The 17265-nt window shown below is 39.6% G+C and overlaps 1 protein-coding gene and 1 long non-coding RNA gene across 5 annotated transcripts; both read left to right on the forward strand.

Annotated features, from left to right (window-relative positions):
- Positions 1 to 529: 529 nt before the first annotated feature.
- Positions 530 to 15539, forward strand: LOC128266764 (homeotic protein antennapedia). Of its 4 annotated transcripts, none has more exons than XM_053003491.1 (4): positions 530 to 1168; positions 1994 to 2032; positions 2144 to 2367; positions 13233 to 15539. In XM_053003491.1, exons 1-4 carry the CDS (start codon positions 530 to 532, stop codon positions 13483 to 13485), a joined length of 1155 nt encoding a protein of 384 aa, XP_052859451.1. In that variant the 3' UTR covers positions 13486 to 15539. The 4 variants fall into 4 exon arrangements, with proteins under 4 accessions (XP_052859451.1, XP_052859452.1, XP_052859453.1 ...); XM_053003492.1 differs by having other exon boundaries at positions 2144 to 2357; positions 13235 to 15539; XM_053003493.1 differs by lacking the exon at positions 1994 to 2032.
- Positions 15540 to 15588: 49 nt separating this feature from the next.
- Positions 15589 to 16630, forward strand: LOC128266769 (uncharacterized). Its single transcript, XR_008269109.1, has 3 exons — positions 15589 to 15608; positions 15666 to 15715; positions 15783 to 16630. It is a non-coding gene; the product is annotated as an uncharacterized LOC128266769 (long non-coding RNA).
- Positions 16631 to 17265: the final 635 nt, after the last annotated feature.

A 17265-nucleotide genomic window follows, 5' to 3' on the forward strand; every position in this document is an offset into this window, starting at 1 on the left:
TTTATACCTCACACAACAACTACACACTAACTAAGACTAGGCTACGCAACTCTACATTGTACTTAAGTGTTCAAAGGTTATTTAGGTGAGTATACACCACCTACATGGAGAAATATCAGTGATGACAACAAGTTATTTGATGAAATTAGCTAAAAATGTGAAAGTTTAAAAATATCTTTTCTGTTTGGTCAATTTATAAAAGTACAGTGTCAATTTACAAGCAAATGCAAATATAATTGCGAAGTCTTATAAATATATAAGGCACCAACTTTCATATCCTTAAAAAAATGTTGGTCAAAAATGACGACAAACTTAGCTGATGTTTTTTTGTTTTCTAACTCCAAATATCAATAAAACTAATCACATATTTTTCTTGCAGTTTACTTTGTATATAAGGAAAGTAGCTAAAAGCACGGAGACGGGGGAGCACCACAGTCACTAGCCACTAAGCAGAGTCACAGTCACGATCACGTTCACTCCAGGATCAGGGCTCGCGGCGGGATCAGCGGACGCTGAGGAAGCTGCCACGATGACGATGAGTACAAACAACTGCGAGAGCATGACCTCGTACTTCACCAACTCGTACATGGGGGCGGACATGCACCATGGCCACTACCCGGGCAACGGGGTCACCGACCTGGACGCCCAGCAGATGCACCACTACAGCCAGAACGCGAGCCACCAGGGCAACATGCCCTACCCGCGCTTCCCGCCCTACGACCGCATGCCCTACTACAACGGCCAGGGGATGGACCAGCAGCAGCAGCAGCAGCACCAGGTCTACTCCCGCCCGGACAGCCCCTCCAGCCAGGTGGGCGGGGTCATGCCCCAGGCGCAGACCAACGGCCAGCTGGTGGTGCCCCAGCAGCAACAGCAGCAGCAGCAGCAACAGCCCACGCAGAACCAGCAGCAGCAGCAGCAGCAGGCGCAGCAGGCCCCGCAGCAGCAACTGCAGCAGCAGCTGCCGCAGGTGACGCAACAGGTGACACATCCGCAGCAGCAGCAGCAGCAGCCCGTCGTCTACGCCAGTTGCAAGCTGCAGGCGGCCGTCGGCGGACTGGGCATGGTGCCCGAGGGCGGGTCGCCCCCGCTGGTGGACCAGATGTCCGGACACCACATGAACGCCCAGATGACGCTGCCCCACCACATGGGACATCCGCAGGCGCAGGTGAGCTGGAGGATCTTGTCATAACACTATTGTAGCTTTAATGGGTTTGGTAGAAAGGCTTAGCGACTTGGTCAGCTTTAAGTAAATTAGCGGAAGTAAAGGATTAACAGTATCTATAGTCGATATATCATCACTTGGCACATTAAAATAAGAAACTTATGCACTTAGCCAACAAAAAGCAGGTATAAATGCAACCAAATTTTGATTATTGACTTTATAAGGCAAATTTTCAATTTAAAAATCATAATTTGTATTATATTAAAAATGTTCTTTCACTCAGAGAAGAAAGATTTTGGCAAAAATTTCATTTTTTTAAGAAATATGTGCCTTAAATTTGAGCCTTTAATGCAAAATTTAGAGCAATAATTGTCTTAAGAGTCGATTTAGGTTTTAGGCTCAAAATTTAGGCAGCTATCCATAAAACTCAGGAAATTTGTCCTAAAATCAAGGAATTTGGTTCTCTGAGTATTTTATAAAAATACATTATTACACGATAAATTATCTTTAATAAAACCGATATCAACTTATTTAGATTAATGAAATAGCACATAAATGGAAACAAATTTAAAACCCAATTACGCCAAAAATAAATCCTAGTCCTAAGCACTCTTAACGTTAACTGGGCAATCAAACTAATATTATCATATTGTTGTCTTGTAGTTTTTCGGGAGGTTAGAACTTTATTGGTTTTCCTTTGAGTTATTTATAATGTTTTCCCAAATCGATAATCGTATTTAGTGCTCCCCAATCCATCCGCATATTTCGCCAACCACTTAACGCTTTTCCCATCTTTTACACTCTCGCTTTTGATGCTTGCACCTGCAGTTGGGCTACACGGACGTGGGAGTTTCCGACGTGACAGAGGTAAGACCGAGTCCACATTCCGCTTGCCACCTTTTTTCACAACTCCCCCACCCAGTGTTGATCCCATCTCAAAAAAAGAGTATTACTAATCTGAATTATTTCCCATCGCAGGTCCATCAGAACCACCACAACATGGGCATGTACCAGCAGCAGACGGGCGTTCCGCCGGTGGGAGCACCGCCCCAGGGAATGATGCACCAGGGCCAGGGTCCGCCGCAGATGCACCAGGGCCACCCCGGCCAACACACGCCCCCTTCCCAAAACCCGAACTCGCAGTCCTCGGGGATGCCGTCTCCACTGTATCCCTGGATGCGAAGTCAGTTTGGTAAGTGTCAAGGAAAGTGATCGACAATTCCACGAAACGTATTAAGTGGAATTTTTCTTCTTCTTATCGTAGTGGGTTGCAGTAGTTAGTCCCCGTTTAGAGTTGATCGTAGTTCCCATTAGTAACGTAACTGTGCATACAACAGCAAGAGCTAATAGTTTTGTTAAAATTAAGTTATTCAAACTTTTACAGCGAACCTCGTATTTCCAAGCAGTGCGAAAGCAGTCACATATAACTGCTTTCTGTACTGTTTACTGCTTTGACTGCTTGATATAAGATCGGATATAAGATGGAGTATAAGATCGAATAGCAAGCATTTAAACAAAGCAGTGTCCTCATGCAGCAGACGGTTGCAATTTAAAAATCAAAAATCAGTTTTATTCTTTCACCCTCTTATTATTTTTTATTTAAAACACATTATTTATTTAATTATTATTTTTTATTTCAAACTAAATTGTAAAAATATATTCCCAATTTTTATTTTGTTATATGAAAAAGTTTATAAAATATCATTTTTGACGTACCAAAAGCCCTTCAGTTAAAACGAACGCCGCATTTAGCATTTTATTTTTATTAATATATTATATTTTTAACTGTTTGAATTATAAATATTGATTAGCAAAAATATTCCAAAGACCTAAACATTTAGTTTAATAGTAAAATACTGGATCTTAATTTGAAAGCAAATCACACATCGCATTGCCAAACTCTTCTTGCAAATATTCTTGTATTTGCTTGCACTCAGTTCACAATGTTTCCAAGACGACCTTGACACGTTCGGGTAATTTCACTTTATTGCCTTGGCCAATTGCTCGACATTAGTCGTAATCCATCTGCAAAAGGCACCTCGATACCTGACATTCGTCCAAATTTGCGAATTTCCCAAATGCTAAAATCGATGAATGCAGGCAGATGAAAGATGATGAAAGAGGTGGCGGAAGAGGTGCTCCTCGGGTTCCGCTTGTCGAGCGGATCCGAACCCAGAAGGCGGTCCTGCTGGCTAATTCAAATCGACAATAGTCCCAAATCCTGCCAGAAAAAGGTTTGCCAAAAACCCGAGGCGTAACTAATGAGAGCTGGAAAGTAGAGCACACAGACTGCATGTGGTCCGGCTTCGGATTCAAAGGATGTTGCATAAGTGGGGATGGTGTTCGCCTGCCTTCAATGGAAATTGGTATTGGTATAAGGAGGCGAGTCCTTTCCAAATATAGAATTCCGCTGGCATTTCACTTTTCCCCGGAGAAAGTGAGAGCCTCAAGTGGTCGGTCCTTTTTTCTCCCAGCCAGCTGACCTGCTCCTGGGTCATTACCGAATCCAAGGAGCTCTCCCCATCCGCATCCCCCTCCCTGGATGATGTTGTGGTTTTTTGTTTGTTGCTGACTGTATTTTTTCGCCAAAGCCAGATTGAGATGTAAAGCAGAATTGATGAGCGCCATTAGTTACACGTTATGTGCAATGGATGCCATCAATTTATTAATCTCCAGAACACGCCGAGGCTCCATTCATAGCACCACTCCGCAGTGGCCACTCCGTCGTCTTAATCCCCTCCCTCCATCCCTCCATCCCTCTATCCCTCTACGCCTCTGCCTCTGCGGCGGTGCAAAAAATAAGAAGAACGCGCCTTAAAAAATAAAGAGAAGGAAGGCAACTACCACGGTGACACGAAGTTTTCCCCTCTTTTCTCTTATTATATATTTTTGCTTCTTTTCTTTATTAAAAATGAAGCGGTCAGAGAGGATGGGGAGGGGGTGGGGTCGGGGACGGGGACGGGGAATTAAAGCTGGAGTTGGCCCAAAGCTCGGTCCGCATCTCCCGCGGCGGCAACTGCGGCATTCTCACTGTGCCACAACATGATCCCCGAGCTTAAGTTACGATGATTAAATGCATACGAGTTTATTTCTGCTTAGGTTTTTGCCTTGGCTCCACTTTGCCCCCCATCTCCAGTCTGTGTTGCATTTTGCATAGCCCATAAATAGTCCGAGACAGTGGGACAAATAATCGAAAATTGCTTGTAGGCCTTAGGATAGTTGGGGCTGTATTGGGCGATTGGCACCATCAGGTTTGCTCTATGAACAGAATAGAATACTCCTTAAGCCAATTATAAACACTTACTAGGTCCATTAAAGTTTTATTGTAATACCCAACACCATGTTGTGCTAGTCTTCTATATTCATTACATTGGTATTTGTAGCAAGACAACTTTTGTTTATTGATTTATATTTTGAATCTAATTAATTTAATTCTACACATGTTCTTTAAAATAACTATTCCATAACAATAAACTTAGCTTGCAATCACTTAATGCTATTTACATATTTATTACTTTTGCATATACAGTTGTTATTCATCCATTACACAACCTTCTATATCTCAACTTGTCCACTGTAACACGATTGCAACTACTTAACGCCTGGACATTTTTCAAGCGTGCATTAGGAAACAACTAAGGCGAACAAAGGAAATGATAAAGGTGCCACAAAGGTTCCGATCGTGACTGGGCAAGGCGAGAAGAGTCTGTTCTGGGCTTTTTCGAAATAAAAAAGTATAGGAAAAACGAAACTCCGTTTCAATTAAGTTGTAACTCATGGATGGCAGTCAGCAACAATGGGCTCCGGGGCTTGGAGCCCCTTTTTGGCCCTTCGTTCGGCTCTCATGCCCTAATGTTGTTTTGATATTTACCAAGTTCAACTCGATTTCCTCCTCCATTCCCCACTTATCTCGCTTCTATTTGGTAATTTGCTGGTGAGTTGAGAGGGAAAACTTGCAGTCCAAGCCGAATCCTTTGAATGCTGCTGGCTCTTTTTGCCGTCCTCGAGTTTTGGGGTCATAAATTTAAGCGACAGTCAACAAATTTTTGCAACAAGTGTTTGCTGGTTGCCTGGTTGCCTGCTTGCCTGGCCTTCTCTGTATTTCTTTACACACAGAGAACAAACATCACATAAAGTTTGTCGATTAAACAAAGAGTAAAATATTGAGCCGAGAAATTTGTAAATATAAACAAGTACAAGACTATATTTAAGCAGGTTACATGCAATTTAAATTGATTGTGCTAATTTAGCATATTTTTTATCACAGTTGGTCAATCAAATTGTCATAGAAAATAAAAAATCAGCGCTTATATTTGAAATGATACTATTTAACTTTTTCTTTTTTAAAGGAGCTTTAAATTTTAATTGGTAAAGATTATTTAAATTGCTTTTCCTCACCCATTTTGAATAAAAAAAATGGCTTGAAAGCTAGCCCAAAGTCAGATTTAGCTGCCCTTGTATAAATGCATTTTTTATTGCCGCTGTCAGAGCTGCTCGTTCTGATTCACTCAAATTCCCTGGGAAATCTCTCGCTTACATAAAATGGAAATATTTATGCCAGCGGAGCCAAAGCTGAGCACTTTTCAATTCTGGCCATTGCGAGTAGGAAAAGTGCACTTCATTGTGCGCATTATAAGCGACAGTTTCCACTCCTCTTCCCTTCGGAAGCTGTCAGTGGGGTTCAAGACAATGAAAAGAACTTCGCGCTGGCCAAAAAGTTGCACGTTGTCTGCTGGAAAAACTTTTGCCCTGGCTTTGGTAAAACGTTGATCCCGGCCATCATCCGTTTGGCAGTTGCCAACGGGGCGAGGCGAGGCGAGGCGAGTGGGAAACTTTGCCATTCCTGGACTTTGTTGTCTGTTGGCGCTGCACTTAATGTCCTGGAGAGTTTTGCTTAACTTGAGGATTTGCGCGCAAACTACTTTTCGATGGCACAAGAGCGACAGTGGGGCGGTGGGTGGAAAACAACTACTTAGGCAGACGATTGGCCCGGCTTAGATGTGTCCACCCAAAGTGAAATTGTGTTAACGTATTTTTCTCTGCCTTCCTCAGGATACTAATACCCTGTAGTCTGAATAGAACTGGTTTGGTTATTATAGCAAAATTAACTAGTTTGTTTATACAATTCTGCATAGTTTTTTTTAATTTCTGTTTCATTCATTCATGCTCGTATAATGCTGATTAAAATTACCCGATCTTATAAACTATGAGATTGCTGGGAATAATCTCTTGCATTTCAGTAGATGTAGTTTCAATTTTCAATAGCAACTTTGACCCAACATATTTTTTGCCAGGTATTTGATAGCTCAAATCACTCGACCAAAGCATTTTTTCTGATTTTTTTTTGCCGCTGGCAATTTAAGCGGGCGGATCAAAAGATAATTTGCCAAATGCGTGAAGATTTTTTCTAAATATATACACATATACATATATGAATAGAAAAACTCACCCCTCTGTCAGGGTCTGTCAAAAAATTTGAGCAACGTGAAGCACAAAAAATGACACAGGAACTTTGGGGATTTCCAACTCACAAAAACACACACACACACACACACTCTGTGGTGTTGGGTGGAAAAGTTTAATAAAGCGCAGCAAATGCGAAGAGGAAATTTCGCTTTTATTTCGGTTGGGTCACCCCGCCCCCTTTCTCCACACCCCCCGCCTTTCTGGGCAGCTGAGGAGCGCAGAGTAATGGCAACAGCTCGCCAAAGGTCCTTGGGGGCCCGGCAGTCGGAGATGGGTCAGTTTTGGACATGGCAGAGGCGTTTGGGGCCTTGTGGCTCAATCGCAGCTCTGTTTTCGGATTCCATTTTTTCCCTCATCTTCTGTTTGGGCCGCTGCTGTTTTTGTATTTTGGGATTTGGCCAACCTTTTGACAAATTACGAATATTATTCATGCAGCAATGAAGTGAGGAAGCTCTCGCCGTCCCTCTCCAAGCTTTTGGGCCTCCTGCGGTTCGCGTTTCGGCGTTTGGGATGCCTTAAAAAATGTATCTGATGGCAAGATGGGAATGCAGAAGCATCCGAAACTAGTTAGGAATTATTAATTCGAGGTTATGCCAAGGTCTTGGGAAAGAAGAGCAGCTTTCCTTTTTCAATTATACCAATTAAGGATAATGGTTATTTAAGTACTTTGTGTAGCGAGATAGAGATCTTCCAAGACACTTCTACAACTGAAATGTCAGGTTAAATCAGTAAAATTAAACTTTTAAAATTATGTAATTGAACAAATAAACCTACAAAAAAGATCTATGTACTGTAAAGTAAAATAAAGTTAAAAAGACAAAGGAAATACAACACTGTTTACGTCAATGTTTCAAATTAAATTCCACCAAGATCTACAATGTTTCTTCTGAAACTAAATTAGTTTTATTAGTCCTTCAGCAATATAGCTTTGTATAGCTAAATCTTGTGTTCAGGCTATTAGTGATTATGGCTCCAAGATTCAAAAGCACTTAATTTTTTCAAATATATTTACAAATCTGAGTATAAAAGTTTTCTTTTGAGATGTGGTCCTTAATTTGCTTTCATTATAGTTGTCATTACCCATACCCACAAGGCTTTTCGCCACCGAAGGATAACTTCCTCTTAAGTTTTCGCCCCCGCATCCTGCGCTCTCACCCCTCTCTCCCGCTCCCGCTGCCGCTGTCGACGTCGACGTCGTCAATGTCAGCCACATGTTTCAATGGCTGCCAGTCAGCGGCCATGGGAGAAAGCGAGATGGCGAGAGAGGTAGAGAGAAGGAGGAAAAGAGAAAGATGCTGATAGGCAGAGAGAGCGCTGAGCGGGGGCGAGACTTTTTCGGCTGCTCAGGGATACTTGATATGAGCCTGACTGACTGCCGCTCTCTCGCGTCCCTCGCATAGCGTGTTTTAGTCAGCTGTCAAATAGTTTTGACATGGGTAGCCATGGCCACAGCGAGCATCCAAAATGGGGGACTTGAGGGCATACACTTGGAAAAACTATTACCTTGATCTTATTATTAAATCAAAAGTCTCTAAGGGCAAGATAAAGGATTTTTTATATCGAGAGGCTATCAATCGTCATCTATCCTATTATATATCGAAATAATTTAAATTAGATTAATATACAATGAAGGTATAATAATAAATCTTTTATTTATATTTTATTGCTTAAGCTTCAACATTTTTATTTATTAATGTTTTTAAAGTCTTTTTGTTCTTTTGTTTGTAAAATGTGTACCTTAAAACTTGTACTGACCTTTTTTTAATTTACATTGTTTTGGTAATAATGTTTCAAGTGTAGATGGCCAAGACGGTGGTTCGAAAGGGAAGCAACCGAAAGAACGAAAGAAGAGCCCGCAACAACAATCAGATGGCGCGCATAGTTTTCTTATTTTCCCACTCCGTTTTGCGTTTTGCTTTTGTTTAAGCGATAACTAAATAAAGTTTAAAGTCCCCCTCTTCGTTTCCTTAAAATAAACGCATTTATAAGCCCTAAGTCAACTCCTTGGCGATCCTTTCTGCTCTCTTTTCTCAGATTTTTGGGCTCCATTTTTTTTGTCAACTTTTGTCGATTTTTAACCCTCTTAAGTGCTTAACAAGTCCCAAATTAAAAACGCTGTCGAGTCTCCCGAGATTATAACCAGATGAAAAAGGGCAACCAAATGAAAATAAAAAAAGGTTACAAATGATCAAATGGTCAATGGCAATATTTAATTGTTACTCTTACCTCTGAAAAAACGAAAGAAAATTCTTGGACTTAATTAAAAAAAAAGGGGAAAAAAGAAAAATTGCTAGCGGGGCAGTCAAAGACATCAAACCTCAGAAGGATTTGGGGTTATATTTATTCCTACCACTTTTCGTTTCATTTTCGGTAAACTCCCCAAAGGTTGTAAAACACCAAGCTAAAAGTTTGCGACGGCAAAAATACGTCAAATATGCAAAACAATCAAATGGGTGGAAACTTTTTGGTTAAAAAAGAGCACCCACTTCAATTTGCCCCTGTCCCCCTCTTAACCCACTGTTTATTTAGCACAAAGTCATCGAATGAGTTGGCAGATTCACACCAGAACAGCACAGAGAATAAAGTGACATCAACCAGCGGTATAAGTCTGCTTTTTTTTTGGTACAAAATGCCACACACGAACACTCCTCAGCTGGGTGAAAAATTTATCAACTTACGATCATAAATAATAATAATTTTCCAGCTTTTGTTGCGGCGGCTCGCGTTTGTCTGTAATTTCCGCAATTAAAAAAACATTTACTCGCATTTGATGTGAGCTTTTTTTTGTGCTCGGTGGCTTTTACTTGTTTACGTTTCGTTTTGTTTGCTGCTAAATGCATTTTTGTATTTGTTGCATGACGAGCTGCTTTTTGGCCAAGAAAACTGCAACAGCTACGGCGACCACCCAACTGCAGCTGAGAATGGACATAGCCTTAACCTGGGGCCAGTCATCTATTTTGGAGGCTATCTGCAGTAATGTCATTTATTTTTGCCTAAAAAAATCATTAACTAAGAAGATCAGTTATTCAAAAAAAAACTTTTTTTAAAAGCATAAAGAGTCTTTAAGTAAAATCTTGTCCGCAGTTTTATAAACTTAGTTATATAGCCTTAGCAGAGGAAGCTGGATATTAAAGATTAATGCTAAAAATGTAGATGCACTACCCAAAATTGTATTATTAGGCCTGCCCTGTAAGAATAGAAATTAAATTCGCATTTTCTCGACTTCTTCGCACGATGCTGGCCATTGTTTTAGTTCCGCTCAACGTGACTGGTGTGTGATGAAAAAGCAATCTGTGCCAATATAATAATTTATTATGGGCATTATAAAATATAATTTTTTTGAGCTTTTTAATAATGTTTTTTAATTTTTTCCTGCCTCAACGCATTCCATAAAATGTTGTTAGCAATTATTTTAATGATTTCCTTTAAACGTTAACCGACACACATACAGCCAATAGCACTAATGTAATTGTGTGTGCGGAAAGAGGGGGCTGCGGCAGGGGAAGGGGAAGAAAATGAAATAAAATCCATTATGGAGCCGGAGCAGTGTAATAAACGAGTAAAATGGTTAAAATGGTGGCCTAATCGCAATTTAATTACAATACGCTTTCATATCAAAAAGCATTAATGCCCCCGGTTCACTCGGTCCGTCAGTCAACCACTCAGCCACTTTAGGTGTATGGGCGGCAGGGGGCGGGGGAGTGGCAGCAGGGTGGGGGCGTGGCAGGGGAGCGGAGCGGAGCGGAGAACGTCAGAGGTCTTGCCTTTGGTACTTCACATGTATCGCTACTCTTTTTCATATTAATTGTTTCACCTTTATTATATTTCTGTTGTTGATACCTCCACCTTGTACTCCATCTTTCCCTGCCCTTCACTTTACTTCACGTTGCTTCTTGCCTTCAAAGCGCCATTAATGCGTTTATAATAATTTTTCAGCGCTCAATTCGAAGCTCCTGTCCAGAAAAAAGGGCGCCCCAACTGATCCACGTTCGCCCTAACAATATCTAAGAAAAACAAGTATTTTTTCTTGGCTTTTTCACTTTTTTGCTTTGTTTGAGTGATGGATACATGAAATGTGCAAAGGCATCATTAAAAACAAATTTCAGAGAGCGCACGCTCTTAAATTGCCAATGCACGCCCCTCCAGCCATATCCACTCTGTCCCCTCGAAAACTCTGTCCCTCCCCCCAGCAACTCTATTTTTTAAGACAGACGCCGGTCTTGTATGCACAACTTGTAGGTGTTTTCATCAATTAAAATAATTATTTATTTGCAATGCATGAGGGGCAGGCGTACAGCTTTGTGTTGTTAATTATCAGCGAAAGCTTCTGTTATGTCGAAGGGGAGTGTAAATGCAAATGAAAATGGAAATGTGCTGAAAATGTACCAGAGGAAGAATGAGATAGTGATCAGATGGGATCTACAAGAGTGGTTGTGGGTAGACAGAAACAAATGGTGTATTTGATTAGAAAAATGAGTGATAATGACTACCTCTTTTGAAATGATTACTTTTACAATTTCAATTAGTTTAATTTCTGTGTTGCAGAATTAAACAGAAACTATCAAACTCTTAAATCGTACTCCCTAGTACAACACCCTTATTGCTATCCATCATCTGGGGTGAAAGTCCATCCCATTTATTGCGCTCTTAATCCGCTCCTAATACTCAACTCTTTCGACTTCCCCCCGTGGATTCTTCGCGGACTGCAGACTGAAGGATGGGTCCGGCTGCCGGGGGGGATGACCACGCACGCTTTTTGCCACAAATCTTTCAAGATTTTTTGCCGGCGCAGCGACTCGTCTAACTGATGATGATTAAATGCGAACGCCTCGGGTTATAGACATGGCATCAGCCGTGTCATTTAAAAGAAGGTAGCTGCGCTGACCACCGCTGTGCTGCTCCCCTCTCTATTTAGCCACCCCCTCCTGCGGTTCTATCCGATTTGGATTCGCGCGCCTTAATGGATGCCGCACAAAATACAGAAAAAAAACGAATACTTCGGGAAAAAATACATAAAAGAGCTTATGATGTAATGACCTCGAGCCAGAGATGGAAGACACAAAAAAATACATAAAATATTAAAAAGAAAAAAATTGGACGACCAAGTTGAGCAAGACAAATGCTGAAGATGTTATTAAAAAATAGTTAAGACTGCCCACCTCGGGGACGGGTTTTGGCCGAGGGGCCTTCCACTGATTGCCGCTTGGCGTGGTTGGTCAAAAGCCACCGCAATGCCAATGCTGCTGTGGCCGCCTTTCAATTTCCGGCCGGACATTTTCCAAACCCTCAAAAAAACAGAAAAATACCCTAAAGAAGTCGCCGGGAAAACTCCACCCAAAAGTGGCTTCTCACGCCAGCAACCCATTTCAATTACCTGCTATTGCCTTCGCCATTGACAATTATAATATTTGCTGCTGCGTATTATATTTGACATATTTTTTCCCGACATTTTCACTATGCTCTTTTTTTGTCATTACCGAAATTATAATTATAGTAAGTGTCATTAGGCGCCGAACTCATTTGGTTGGTTGCTTTCGAAATGGAGCGGTTTCGACCGGAGGGGGAGTCAGCCTTCGTAATTATGCCGAATTAGTTTACAGTTATACCCAGCTACCGTCCAAGGGGGAGCAATAAGAAGGTGAAACTGCACTGCCCGAATCACAGGCATGATACCACTCCGCCTTACGGACAAAGGTACGGACAGACGGACGGACAGACCGCATTGGGGCATAATTAGTTACCTTGTCTGCTCGCCGCTTGATGTCCATGAAATCTCCGCCGGGTTTAATCCACAAGTGAACCAAAAGTTTGGATACATAATCGAAAGTTTAATGCTCTTACCGAAAACTACGTCGCTTAAAAATATTGTATTCCTATTAGATACGTAAATTGAAGGAAAAACCTATATTAATCACAGTTGACAAATTTAAAAAGGATTTAATCTTGAAAATAATCTTGAAGATTCAGTCTTGTCTCATCGGAATTTTAAATAAATTTATTTTGTAATTTGCATGTATCTTATCAAATCTATTTTGAAGGACTACAATTCTAAAAGAACTTTTAAAAATCTTGGCTTTCCAAAAGTCTTTTAAACTTTGGTGGCAATCCGAAATATCTTATATACATTCCCATCAAAACCACTGAATTTAGTCCTCTCTGTAAGTGAAACTACCCATGAGAAGGGTATGCTTTGAAAATTAAACCCAGAGTTCCTATCGGGATGGCCGACAGAGAGGAGGGAGACCCCTTTAGCCTCTGCCCCTCGTCACAGACCTGTTGTGGGCTCTGTTTTTTTTTCCTTTTTTTTGACAAGTACAAATATCCGAATTCGGTAAGGTTGTCTTTTAATCAGCCTCAGTTTCAGAGTCCCAGCGCCTTGCTTCATGTGGTTTTGAGTTCCCTCATACCCGCGATCCATCGTCCAATTCTGCGGGAGAGAGAAAAGAAAAAGAATATATATACATTTTATTCCAGCTCTGGTTGTTGTATGCATTGTAGTGGACCTGTAGATATAGTAGATGTTGTTGTTGTTGATTTGGTGGCCGGTCAAGCGTTGCATTGATTTTAATTGTGAATATTGTTTTGTTTACTTGAAACCAACAGAACGCAAGCGCGGAAGGCAGACATACACCCGGTATCAGACGCTGGAGCTGGAGAAGGAGTTCCACTTCAATCGCTACTTGACCCGCCGGCGGAGGATCGAGATCGCCCACGCCCTGTGTCTCACGGAGCGCCAGATAAAGATTTGGTTCCAGAATCGTCGCATGAAGTGGAAGAAGGAGAACAAGACGAAGGGCGAGCCGGGATCCGGAGGCGAGGGCGATGAGATAACGCCACCCAACAGTCCGCAGTAGATCCGACGCACCAGTTAAATGAAATTTCTATCTAAATACAATTTACGTTAGTTCCGAGAGCGCAAATGAATTTACTTCGATCCCAGAGGACTATCTACTACCTATCCAATCCGTTGAACTTCGCGTGAACTAAACTAAACTAAACAAAGAGCAGTGCTGAGAACGCTGCCTACAACTTAGTTAATTGTTATTATTTTCTACTTATTATTTAATTGTACACGAATGGCAAGTGGAGAAAGCGAAATAAGATAAACGTATAGGTAACGATTACGATAAAGATACAAGATACAAGATACAAGTAAAGCGTAAAACTCAAACAAAACCAACTCATGTGACCTCAGATCTAAATAAGCTATATTTAACTATAATGCATATATATACACATAAATATATGGATAACTATACATGATACCAAGTAAAGCTAAAGGCAAGGAGTTATATATAAATAAATATATATGAAGCATATATACTATATACACGATAACATTAGTTCTACGCGTCATAAGTACTGTACGATTAACTTATATATACACCCCAGCATAAACCCTAAACCTAAAGATAAAACTAAATCAATGTTTGTAGCAGTCCTAGCGCAAAAGTATAAAATAAAGATCAATAAACATCTTCGAAAAACCAAATGGCGTCAATATCCATTGCATGTTGGTTTAAGAAACCCATAAATATTTCATAATACAGAACATGATAATAGAAAATTTTGCCCTAAGTGAATGTCGCAAATTTAGACAAAGAAATACCAAAACCACGGAATAGCGTTGCTTAAAGGAAACAAAACTTTTTACACATACAATAAAAACAAAACTATTAACTGGCAGAAGCTTAACTATAAATAGAAAGGAATCGCAAATGATTGGCCAAACTCCAAAGTAATAGATGTAAAAAATCGACGACAAATTAAACTTTTTTAATCTCAAAAACCACTTCTAAACTTGAAACCAATTTGAGAGTTTTTCAAGTTTTGGTTAAAAGAACTTTTATTTCTGTATTGTCTTTTAATTTTAATGTCTTGTGCAATTTTTAGTTCTTGCAAAAATAAAATTCGAATTAGGTCGAAAAGGATATAAAGTATACCGAAATGCATAAAAATATGAATTGGCAAGTGAAGAAGAAAAATATAACTGTTAACAGAGGAAAACAATGAATATGTAAAAATTATGAATTCAAACTAAGATCCTGTAAAGTAGTAAAATGAAAAGAATGCATTATTATGTGAGGATGTAGAAAACCCTCTTTGAAACGGAACCGAACGATTTCTATATGAATATTCGCCTAACAACTATATAAATGTATGTACGTAACTCAAACTCAATTTCCACGCCATCTGTGGAAATCCATATACCAAAGTCAAAGGAACGAAGGAGAAAGAAAAAGAAGGATGGGAAGGAAAAACTATAAAGCATCATATGTTTATATGTAGATATATATAATTAAACAAGCCTAATATAAAACATGTAACTTTATAGAGCGTTTCGTTTTGTAAATTCCCCAGAAAACCCCCTTCCCTTCCCGAGCCGATTCCCAATCCCAGGTGAAAGGATTTGTGATTTGCAATAGATGAAAATAGTCAAAAGAAATGGAAAAAAAATCTTTTCGATGTATAAGTATTGGCTAAAACAACCTTGAGAGCGAAATTAAACTCAATCCAGATACGTAACTTTCGGCCTCATTCTGTAAGAAACTAAATACTTAAGTTTCAATTCAGAAAATACAAAAAAAAATTGGAACATAAAATAAAAATAGAATGTAGAAATTCACAAGAAACAAAATTCGGAAGCGTTGATAAAATATATATTTGAAACAAAACAAAAACATTAAATACACTCAAACATTTGTGCGAAATGGAAACGAAATGTGGAAGCTAAACAATTTGTTGTAAATAAAATTTAAACATTAGTGTAAACAAGATGGTGAAGAATGCAGTGGATGTGCTGCAAAAGGCAAAGCGAAAAGCATAAAGAAAATTATAATTAAATTACAAATGAGATTTTGTTTTTATTTGTAATATTTATAATAAAAATATAGTATTTAAAAATTTACTTTAAAGTGGCTTTCACTGGGATGGGCTTTCATTTGGATATAGATGTCCTAAACGTCTTAAACAAGAGGTAAGCTCTTCAAAAGCACGTTTCTTAAGTCCAGTTAATAATTTCTTGTATTTTCAGTGACTTTAATTCCCAGTGATCGCATGGAGGCAGGTTGATTATGTCAGAGCGTAAGCACCGCATTGATATAACAATTTCACGTGGAACGACTCACTGAACATTTACTCTTTTTTGCAGGCCTCGAGCGCGGACCATTTTTGAAAACGATCTTATTAATCTGACATCATAATAAGCGATTAATCAACTGGCATTAACAAAGCTCTGACCAATGACCAGCCCAGACACCTGCGCCCCGGACCCGAAGACCACGATCAGCAACTGCTCCACCCGCATAAACTGGCCTCAACTCGACTCAGCCCGATCTTCGGGCAGTCAGGAGCTCAAACAAATTGAATTCTCATTGTTCGCATAATCGCCGGCCATTTGTAATCGCGAAATTCAGTGAATGTGCTCACGATTGTGTCACAGAATCACATGAATAATTCAGGCAGAATTTCGACTTTTGAGAATATCCAGCAGTTATCGTTGTGTTTCTGCTGGCGCAATAGATGTAAACATTCGCGCCGAGGTGTTTGCCGGAATCACAACGCATCCATAGTTGACATAAATAGCATCAGATTTGAGCAGTTGCCAATTTGGACTCACGGATGCGAACGTGAATATTCCATTTCCATGGCCGAATCAGCGACATCGAGAGGACGCATCTATTCCCACAAGATTTTCTGCCAAGTTTGAGTTCCTATTTGGTTTTCGGTCTGCTGAAGTTAATTAAAATGGTTCCCACTTGGCCCTCAAATAGAATTTTCGTTATGATTTCCACCTAGCCCCCAGAATATTAAGAAAAATCTTGTGAAAGAGTACATACTTATGCTGTGAATCTCATATTCGATGGGGTGTGATAATGAGTTAAATGGCTTATTGCAGAGATATATTTCGAGGGACAGTTTTGTAATTTATACTAAATTATCCATACCTTTTGTATTAAGGTGTATGTTTTGCAAATTAAAGCTAAGAATAACTTTAAGTTATTGTGTAATTGACAACTAATGTACATTATAATTATATTTAAATTTAAGCAATTGAGTCATGTACACAATCAAATAAACTATTTAATTTAAACTTTAAATGCTTATGCACAGCAACGATTCTGGTTAATCATTATATTATAATGTAAGACAGCTAAAAAGTATTTAAAAAATCAAAGAATTTAAATTTCACCTTTCTAAGCCCAAATTTATTTTTATTTTAATTGAAATAGAGAAAAAGCAATTCCAAATATTTGAGTGATACAGAAGACAAATTCTAGTTTTTTGGTTTTAAAGTTTTTTCGACTCCCAAAGATGTGGTTCTGAATCGAGATACTAAGCCTACCAAGTAACCAATAATAAGCCAAACGATCAGTATTAAGTGGTAAAAAATATTCATGTAAATGTATGATTTTTTATCTACCAGTAACCTGCGTCCTCTGTAAACAAGTGAAGTGCAACATTTATTGATCAAAACATCTGCCTAGGGCCAATCGGAGATGGACACCAAGTCACTTGAGACATCTCACACTTTCAAATCGAGTGAGTGCGATGGAGAAACTATCTATAATCACTTCGCTGGAATTAAGACAACACTTCAAAAAAACTGAAATAAATCATTAATTACGAAAAGC

Source organism: Drosophila gunungcola, chromosome 3R, assembly GCF_025200985.1.
Source record: "Drosophila gunungcola strain Sukarami chromosome 3R, Dgunungcola_SK_2, whole genome shotgun sequence".
Lineage (NCBI taxonomy): Eukaryota > Metazoa > Arthropoda > Insecta > Diptera > Drosophilidae > Drosophila > Drosophila gunungcola.